Source organism: Lipotes vexillifer, unplaced genomic scaffold, assembly GCF_000442215.2.
Source record: "Lipotes vexillifer unplaced genomic scaffold, Lipotes_vexillifer_v1.1 scaffold1139, whole genome shotgun sequence".
NCBI classification, from domain to species: Eukaryota; Metazoa; Chordata; class Mammalia; order Artiodactyla; family Lipotidae; genus Lipotes; species Lipotes vexillifer.
In genome coordinates this window covers 1159300-1168772 of record NW_006798273.1, presented here as the reverse complement: position 1 = coordinate 1168772, position 9473 = coordinate 1159300, and the positions used below count along the sequence as shown (strand labels likewise).

General features: G+C 58.3%; 1 protein-coding gene across 1 annotated transcript in view; it reads right to left on the bottom strand.

The window, feature by feature from the left end:
• The window catches only part of GPAT2 (glycerol-3-phosphate acyltransferase 2, mitochondrial), a 10519-nt gene extending 1977 nt beyond the window's left edge, over nt 1-8542 (bottom strand). Inside the window, exons 1-16 of the mRNA XM_007470195.1 lie at nt 8486-8542; nt 8238-8351; nt 7452-7525; nt 6969-7073; nt 6606-6734; nt 4094-4193; nt 3553-3686; nt 3142-3241; nt 2829-3041; nt 2368-2487; nt 2117-2199; nt 1659-1777; nt 940-1010; nt 608-848; nt 371-519; nt 114-191 (exon numbers count right to left, since the gene is read on the bottom strand). Coding sequence (XP_007470257.1) covers nt 114-191; nt 371-519; nt 608-848; nt 940-1010; nt 1659-1777; nt 2117-2199; nt 2368-2487; nt 2829-3041; nt 3142-3241; nt 3553-3686; nt 4094-4193; nt 6606-6734; nt 6969-7073; nt 7452-7525; nt 8238-8351; nt 8486-8539 — 1884 coding nt within the window. The 5' untranslated portion in view covers nt 8540-8542. The remainder of the gene's footprint in view (nt 1-113; nt 192-370; nt 520-607; nt 849-939; nt 1011-1658; nt 1778-2116; nt 2200-2367; nt 2488-2828; nt 3042-3141; nt 3242-3552; nt 3687-4093; nt 4194-6605; nt 6735-6968; nt 7074-7451; nt 7526-8237; nt 8352-8485) is intronic.
• Between the last annotated feature and the right edge of the window lie 931 nt (nt 8543-9473).

Sequence of the window (9473 nt, the reverse complement as noted above, 5' to 3'; positions counted from 1 at the left end):
CCCCACATACACACACACAAGCCAGAGCAAGAGCCTGGGCCGCTGTCACTCGGTGGGAGGCTGAAGGAGGCCACACCCCGGGCAGGGGCTTTGTCTCCAGCTGCCCTTCCTACCTCCTCGGCGACTAGGAGCCCACACTGGATGAGGCGGTCCAGCACCTCCTGACAGTAGCAGTAGGAAGACTGGCACGGCTGGGGAGAAAGAGGCACCGTGGCCTCAGGAGAGCCAGGCAGGGGCCTGGCCAGAGACAAGAGACCAGACCTACTGCCGCAGGACATCTTAGGGTCAGGGCTCAGGCAAGCGTGGGGCCCCTCCTACAGCCAAGAAGGGGAGGCCCAGGACTGAGCAGGGCTGGTGGGAGAGGCCTGACCTGCAGCAGCAGCAGGTCCTGCGGCAGCAAGTGCATCAGCAGCAGGATCTGGTGGTACAGCTGGTTCTGGCTCAGCAGCTCGACGCCCTGCAGCTCCCAGGGTCCCTCAGGCGGCACCCTGCCCACCAGCAGCCCCCACATGGCACAGGCTGGGGGAGGAGGGGCCGGACATGAGGAAGGAAGCCATTCCCCTCACCCCTACACACATCCCACCCATCCCAGGCCCTAGGGACTCACCACCCACGGCCTCGCTCAGGAAGGCAGGCAGCATCTCGGAGCTCAGGCGTGCCAGGTGCGCAAGGCCTGGGCCGGGCCGCAGAACCACCAGCAAGTCCCCCTGCTGGACGCGCAGCAGGGCCACGTGCGGCCGCAGCAGGCTCAGCGTGTGCTGCACCAGGCACTGCAGCTGCCCTGAGAAGCCCACGTCAAAGCCACGCAGCAGCGTCTCCTCTGTCAGCCAGGAGAACTCCCCCAGGAGCTGTGACAGGCACACGCCCTGGGTGGGCAGTGAGGGGCTCAGCGGCAGGGCCACGCCTCCTCCCCCAGGCCCCCACCCCGCCGTGCCCTACCTTCTGGTGCTTGAACAGCAGCAGCGTTGCCATGATGGCCGTGCTCATCACCGCCGAGCTCGCCACGCAGGCTAGGGCCAGGGGTGCAGGGATGCTGCTCAGGGGCGAAGGCCCGACAGCCCGGACCCTCCGTCACCAGGCAAGCCTTCCCAGTCAAGCACACGCCTCCCTGGCAGCAGCCACATAAACACCCCCATACGACTCCACCCCTGGGAAGGGGAGAGCAGGCTTGGTCCTTGGGTGCCACCCTCCCCAGTGGAGAAGTGGCATTTACCAAATACATGTTGAGAGCCAGGCTGGGAGCTCAGGGACCGTCCCTGCCTCTTGCAGGTCTACTACCCACCAACCCAGTCTCTGCCACAAAAGGGACACTTGAGAAGATGGTAATAACAGTGCTGTGCCAGGCACTGTGTTTCGTCCCTTACATATTGTTCAGTTCAGCTAATGTCACCTCAAGAGAGTGAAGTGACGCGCCTGAGGCCGGGCTGGGCGGCCGCCTGTGTGCCCTCACTTAGCGGCTCCATCATGTCCTCCCTGACTGACGCCCTCCTCAGGGGCAGGGGAAGGTGTTCCACTCTTCTTCACATGTCCCAAGTGGGCCACGCAAGAGGGGGCAGGTGCAGAAACCCACCTGGAAAGGAGGGCCCTGCCGACTGGCCAGCTCTGAGAACAGAGTGTTCAGGAGCCTCCCTCAAAGGCCAGACCGAGGTTCCCCTCACCATTCAGGATGTGCCAGCTCAGCCTCCTGACCAACAGCTGGTCCTCTTCCTTGAGGGCCAGAAGGGGCCCGGTTACTGGGGTCCACTCCTGCACCTTCTCAGTGTCAGGGACGACGGTACTGGGATAGAGACACAGATCACAAGATGAAGGGACCAAACCTTAAAACAATCATGGGGGAGCCCAGAGCTTTCTCAAACGTGAGGGTGTTCCCCATCCCCGAAAGAGGTGGCTTGTGTAACCCTAGTCCTTTCCAGGCCTGTGTGCCATAACCCACACTCAACTTACAGGCAAGGAGGGGTGCCTGGCATGGTTTGAGATGACCCAAAGTTACTTGGTGGGGGAAGGCTGGAGCTGGTGATGTGTTTGTGGTTCTGGGAGGAGAGGGTGCCGGCTCACGAGCCAGGGCCTAAGAGCTGCCTGCCTTGCCCCTGAGACCCTCATCTTCCTCTGCCCTTACCATTGGCCCAGCACGATGGGCTGCAGCAGCTGCTCCAGGGTCTGCCTGCTGCCCCAGCAGCTTCTGGCGGTGACGGTGTATTCCTGCCCAGGACAAGCCTCTTAGGTGGTCTGCCCTGGCCCACCAGGAAGCCTGCATACAGCCCATCTGAAGTAGGTAACGCTACCCCTGAAGTGGCCTTGAGGGCCAGGCCGCCAGAAGCCCTAGGACAGACCCCAGGTACTCCCAGCCTTGCCCAATGGGGTCCATACATGCAGGGAGAAGGGCTGGGCCAGATGCACACGGACGCAGGCTCGGCGGCTGCAGCCCCAGCCTCGCAGGCTCCACAGGACAGCCAGAGCTCCGGTCCACAGCCCCAGTGGGGCCGAGGCCTGCAGGGAGAAAGGGGCTGGGGGAACCGGCTTGCCTGGGACACGCTTTCTGCTCAACTTCACCTTGGGCCCAAACTGCTATATGACCATGACCTCTCCAAGCTCATTTTCTTCCCTGTGAAACAGGAGAAATCCCTCCCCAGCAAGGTCTTTTGAGTATGAAATGAGAGGATAACTGTAACAGGCTTAGCAGCTGCCACAGGATAATGACCGTGGGGCTGAAATTCCTTTGCACTCCCCACTTAGCCAAGCCCTGAGGGGAACTCAGCCACAGACACAATATTGTGCCTCCTCTCTGGAGACGGTGTCCACTTAGGTACCCAGGGCAGGGGGGGTCTCACGTGGTATGTGTCACGGGGTGCATCTGGAACCAGGTCGTAGGTGATGGCCACTGGCACCAGCATAGCATCTGGGACGATGCCCACCTGGACCGCCTGTACCACCAGTCCCAGCCACGTCTGACCCAGGGCTGAGAGACGAGGCCCCTGAGCCCCAGGCGGCTCCTCCAGGAAGATGAGCAGGGGCTGCCCGCTGACCAGCAGCTGCTCCACAGCCTGGAAGTGGGTGGGGGGAGGCAGGTGTCAAAGCCAGAACAGCAACAGGCCCCCGTACCCTGGCCTGGCCCCATAAACAACCACTGGGCATAGCACTCACCGCATGGACTACAGCCCTTGCAAGGACCCCCTCAGAGCTGTCCAGGGAGAGGTTGGCCTCTGGGGGCAGGAAAAGTCCCCCAAGTTTCTTCAGCAGAGCTCTGTGGGGCACAGGGCAGATGAGGGAAGGCGCTCATGAGATGGGACCAAGCAGGAGGCTAGTGAGAGCCTTGGTCCACCCAGGGCCAGCCTGGGTCCTGCCTGAACACTCTGAGGCGAGGCATGGTCCTAGAGCCCATAGCTGACCCTCCATCTGAGCCCCACAAGCTGGGGTGGCACAAAGTTGAGAGCCGAGGGGCCAGGAAGAGGGCCTCCGGGGAGCTGCTGCCAGAATACCGCCTGACATCCCCACACACCCCTGTCCCGGCCTGGGGACCTCTCCCTTGTATGTCTAAAGGCACAAGACTTTTACCTGAGGATGGGGGAACAGGTGCGGGGATCCCAAGCCACACGGAGCACGCCCAGGCCCTGGGAGAGCAGCACAAAGGGCAGTAGGATCCCATCCAGGAGTGACTTGTGGGTAGAGAGGAGGACAAGCGGCGAGCCCTGCTCCAGGGAGAGCCAAAGGGAAGTGCCAATCCTCCCCCCACCCTGAAGATGCAGGGAGCTGAAACCTAGTGCCTACAGCCCCAGGGCAGCCCCAGAGGGAGGGAGGGAGGGAGGGTTCAGCTGAGCAGTTAGTTCTTCCTCTGAGCACATCTCCCAAAAGCAGAGGAGCTCTGTCAACAGCTTTTAAGGTAACACATTGACGTAATGGTTGTTAAGACCATGATGAAAAGCCTTTAGAGGAAACCTCGTGGGAGCAGGACCGTGAGACACAAAGAGAAGGTCGTCAAAGAGCACTGGATTTTTCCCACCAGCTGATGGGGCTGGTCCCGACTCAGGGCTTGGCCTAGCCTCTGCTCCTCTGTCCTCGCCATCCCATCCCCGTCCCAATGGAGGGTGGGCCTTACTGCCTGGGCAGCCTTGTGGACCATCTTCATCTGGCCCTTGTGCAGCTGTACGTTCAGGAAGAGGCAGTTCAGGATCCGCAGCAGTGCCCAGCTGAACAGCCTGGAGAGCAGCGCCCAGTCTGAGGCATGGCAGGGCGTGGCCCACGAGGCAGCCCACGGCAGCCCAGAGGGCCGGCCAGAACTCCTCTACAGTGGGCACTACTACTGTCCCCACTTTACAGAAGAGAAAAGTGAGGTTCAAAGAGGTCACAAAAGCTGCTGGGTAAGAGAGAAAGCTAAGTGCGGGTGCTGGGACCAGCAGGGGGGCCTGACAGCAGAGCCTGTGCCGGCAAGGTGCTGCCGTCTCCCAAGACGACCTCGTGGCGCAGCTGCCTCGTATCAGCCTCCGAGCATCTCCCTGCCTCCTTTTACCCCAAAGGTGACCAGAGAACCAAGACTCTCTCCAGGCATAACCCAGCCTTGTCTCTGCAAAGTGCTAGGAAAAGTAAACTAAAAAGGGAGGAGTTAGTGATACAAGAAGGAAAGGAGATAACTGAAGGGGCAAAATCTCTGGGGAGGGGTTGTCCAGAGGCCCAATGTGAGGACTGGCTTTAAATGAGGACAGAAGTGTAGACACAGGCAGCATGGAGATGTGCAGGACACACAGCATGTCCTCATCTGATGGCTTCTATTTCTCCACGAAGCATGAGGCGGTTGGTCAACAGTGGATAAGTTAGAGAAGGAGCAGTCTAGGTTGGAGCCTTGGAGAGTGCAGTGTGCCCCTCTGAGAATCACACTTATAAAGGAAACAGGCCCACCCAGTGTGTGTTTCTCTAGTGACATTTGGCTGCTTAGGTGCAGAGAACGCAGGTAGCTGGGTTCAAACACAGCCGGGTTGTGCCCAGTGACTCCTTCACAAGAGCACTTTCCTCACAAGGAGCTCTGGAATCGAAGCTAGGCCTGGAGGGCAGGAAAGACAGGAGGGGGGACTGATGGCTGGTGTAAAGGTGCTCAGGTCAAGGGACTGGAAGTCTCGAAAAAGCCAAAGAATTGTCACATGGAGGGCTGGTCGTAGGTCACCAACAACCTCTACTTCCTGTCCTTGCTCAGTTGACCTCTTAGCACTTTCAACACAGCCGAGCCTGACATGTGCAGCCCTGTGCCCTCCTTCCCTCAATGACTCAAGCATCCCCCTGCTTGAAGCATCATCTATGCGCTAAAGCTCTGCAAATACACATTCCTGGCCCCAATCTCTCTTCTGAGCTCCAGACTCATACATATAAGCAGCTGCCTCAGTGTCTCCACCAGCATGTCAGGTATCAGAAACTCTATGTCCAAAACACCTTTTGTGGGCCAAACTCACTCCTCCCCAAGCCTGCCCCCTCCCCTCCAACCACACCACCAGGTGCTCAGCCAGAAACCCAGCTCTCCTGCATCTTCCCCTTTCCGCCTCACTGCTCCCACTGCAACCCTCCAATCCATCAGTGAGTCCTGATAATTTCATATTGGTTTCTCCATCGTCTTCCTAAGTTCTACTGTCACGCCCATCCCCCATCATTACGTCTCACCTGGACTAACAAAACAGCCTCCCCAGATGATCTGTTCTCTACTCTTGACCTCAATTAATCTTGTCATTTTCTGCTTATAACCTTTCCATTGGTTTTCACTGCACTTGGAAGTCAAATCCAAACTTCTTGTATGGCCCTGCATATCTGGTCCCTTCTACCTCTCAGTTTTGTCTCCAACAACTCTCTCCCTCATTTGCCAGCTTCCGACCACATCAGCTACCTGAGCAAACCTGGCCCTTTCCTGCAGCCACAGCTCATGCTCTTCCCTCTGGTAGAACTGTTCCCTCACATCCTCACCTCCCCAAGGCTGGCTCCTTTCCCCCTTTTGTCCCTGGCTTACAAGTCCCTTCCTCCCCTCCAGGTATTTTCAGTCCTAGCCCTTGTTCTGTCCTTGCAGGCGTGTGTATCTCTCCTCACTCTAACCTGTGCATCCCTCCATTTCCCCAGAAGAGTGTCCTGCATCTAAGAGGAGCTCTGACCTGTGCAGGACAGATCAGGAGGGAGCAGGTAGTGACAGCAGGATGAATATGGGAGGGAAGAGGAGGGCCTGTAAGATGGAGGAACCAGCCACCTCCTGTCTCTCTCCACAAGAACTTGACCTGGGGAAAGGTGGAAGGATAGAGGAGGTACTGGAGTCTAGGTCTCAACCAGGGGTTCCTGGGGAGACCCCCCAAGCCCCAACCCCCAGGACAGATACACACCACCAGGCCAGCAGTGGTGAGAACGTGGGCTGGAACCTGGGGGCTGGCTCAGATCAAAGCCCCTCCCCCTTATCCAACTGGTCCCACTGAGAAGGTAGCTGTCTTCAAAAGGTCTCACAGTGTCCAGATCAGGGGCTGACTCAGACTGGTAAATATAACACCCAGCTCCCCAGGAGGGGACTCTAGTCTTTACCCAAGCCCAGCCAATGCTCTCTCCCAAAAGGCAGAGGCCCCAGCCCAAAACACCCTTCAGTACAGAGTTACCTGAGCAGGAAGGGGCGGGGTGGGGCCTGGATGTGGCCCAAGATGCGCTGTACCTCTCTCTTCACGTGGCTGGGCACCTGGCCTTCCCCAGCCCTTCCTGGGGCCCTCCCTGGGATGACATTCTGAACCCTGTGGTGTGAGAGGAAGTGGTGTCAGGCTGGAGCAGGCATAAGTTCACTTCCCTCAGCCCCACAGAAGCCCCAGGGCACAGCCTCCAGTGAAGACCCTCCATCTTTAAGGAAGGGCCCCAGACCAAGCTAACACTCTAGAAACCAGCCCTTTCAATCAGCCCTGCCTACAGCCTTTGTCATCCCTTCAAGGATCCCAGAAGTACCAGCCAGACCCCAGTCCCTGCCTCCTCACCCAGTGCTTTCCATGACCTTCTGTGGGGCATCCTGGCAGGGGTGTATGTGCTGCTCCAGTGACCACAAGAAATAGCAGAGCCTCCGAACCAGCCAGCCCCGAAACCTGGGCACAGCCCCCGAGCAGGGGGTAGATCTCTCAGCGGGCCCGCCCCTGACTAGGGCCCACAGAGGGCACTCCATCAGGAAGGGGTCACCCTAGCCCCACGGACTGGGAACACCTGAGCCTGGCTTATCATGGAGCAGGAAGAGGAGGCACCTGCCCACCTGTGGCCTATTCCTACCCCTCCCCGCAGTGAGCAGGGTGCAGGCTCGGGGCCTGAAAGCTCACAGAAGGAACTGCAGGAAAGCTCCAGGCCTGCCTGTCCCCACCTGTGGGTTTGGAGCAGAGGAAGGAAGAAAATGATACCACAAAGCAGGGCCCCAGCAGCCCTGCACCCAAGGGCCCTGCCCACCACCCTGCCCCACCCCCAGCTCTGACTACCTGGTGTTCTCTTCCTTCACCTGGATCACATTGCAGAAGCCTAGATCCATTATGCTTCTGTGGAAGAGGGACTCCTGCCCAAGAGGGGCAGGGACAGCATGTCCTTGGGGGGACCTTTGCAAACCCGCAAAGGAAAGCCCCTGCTCTGTCTTCTGTGGTCTTTGCCTGATGCACTATAGAGTTTACCAGGAGACAGGATTATAGCACAGCAGTTCCCAAAAGATGTTTGACCCCAGATCCTGAAGCTCACTTAGGAAAGAGGGTTCCACGGTCAAAATGGAAGGGCGGCATCCTCTGTAGAACCACCCTCTTGGAGAATAGCGTATTGAAGTCTCTGAGAAGTTCTCTCATCCACAGCAGAGAACATGTAGCCTAAATCCCCACCAGAACCCTGGGTCCCATCAGCACCAGCACACGGCACCGACACACACAGGTCTGCAAGCGTGTGTGAGTGCTCACCGACTCTGAGTGGGCAGTGTCCCTAAAACTGAACAGCAGGACTCATGCAGGCATAGTCAGACCCTAGCCCTCTGGCCATGCTCTACACCTCCTCTCAGACCCCTTTACACTTCCCCACCCAACTCTCCCAGGCCTAGGAGCCAGGAGCCAGCCCCAGACCAACAACCAGCCAATACTAGTGCGCCCATTCCGTGAAAGACAGCAGAGGCAGGTGCAGGGGAGGGCTGAGGTTGGGAGACATAAAGGAAGCTGCTTCCCAAGGCCATGGGAGCCATGGCTCCCAGAACCAAGCTTCACAAGGTAGGGCCTGGCTCTACCATCACTCACCCAGCTCTTGGGGGTGCAGGTCTGGCAGCAGCGACCCACAAAGGGGCGGTATTTCCCCAAGAATGGGATGACAGCCTCCAGCTTCATCCCAAAACCTGAGGACCACAGGCTGGTCTGGAAAAGGGCCACAGGGAGAGATGAGAGGACTCAAAGTCCTTGGCAGAGGGAGGGAGGCTCCAGGAGTGAGGGGCACAGGACGGGAGGTGGGAGAGCAGAGGGTGTTCTGGGAATGGGAAAGGCTGCACTACCTCCCGACCATTCTGGCTGCTTCTCTGCTGGGTTTGGAGTCTGGCTTCCAACATGGTGTCCACGGGGTCTATAACATCTGGGAACCAGCCACCTCTGCCTCTCTCTCTCCAGAGGAACCTGACCTGGGGAGAGGAAGAAGGATGGAGGAGGTACTGGAATCTGGGCCACAACCAGGGGCTCCGGGAGTGAGCCCCATCCCCCCACACCAGGACAGACAGGCAACACCCAGGCCAGCGGCGGTGAGAACCAGGGCTGGAACCTGGGGGTTGGCTCAGATCAAAGCTTCCCCCCGCAACACCCGACTGGTCCCACCAAGGAGCCAACTATTCTCAAAAGGTCTCAGAGGGTTCAGATCAGGGCTCCCTCAGGCTAACATGAAGGAGATGTTTTGTCTCACCATCCACACCCACCCTGCCATCTCACGGCACAGATGGGCCTGTACCAGAGACTCAGACCCTTTCTGTGCACAGGGAAGGAACAAGGTTGGACTGGCAGTAAGGAGGCGTGAGACTGGCAAAGAGAAACACGACCATTGTCACGAGACCACCAGGTCCTGCTCAGATGGCCTTCCCCTCGGCACCAGAAGACAGCCCTTTATCCACTTCATCATTAGAGCAATGGGCCTAGGGTACTAGATGGGGGACAGGTGGGGGGTCAGAACACAGAGAGATGCCACACGGGCCTGTTCCCAAGGAATGGTCTTCTGGCTGGAGATGACAGACTTTTCCACAACTGGTATCCTCTTACATAGCACTCTGCATAGAAGACGCCACTTGGTATCTCCTCAGCCCCCTCCTTCCTACCACAATATAACATCTATCTTCTATAAGACAGCACTGAACCCCTCCCAGCCCAGAAACTGGGCCCTAAAAACCCTTCTACCCGGATCTCTCACCACGTCCCTGATGGGTAGGCTGATTCAGTTATTTATGTTATCCCTAACCCCACTACAGCGCACATACCTACCTTAGGAGTGCCTTCTCCTTT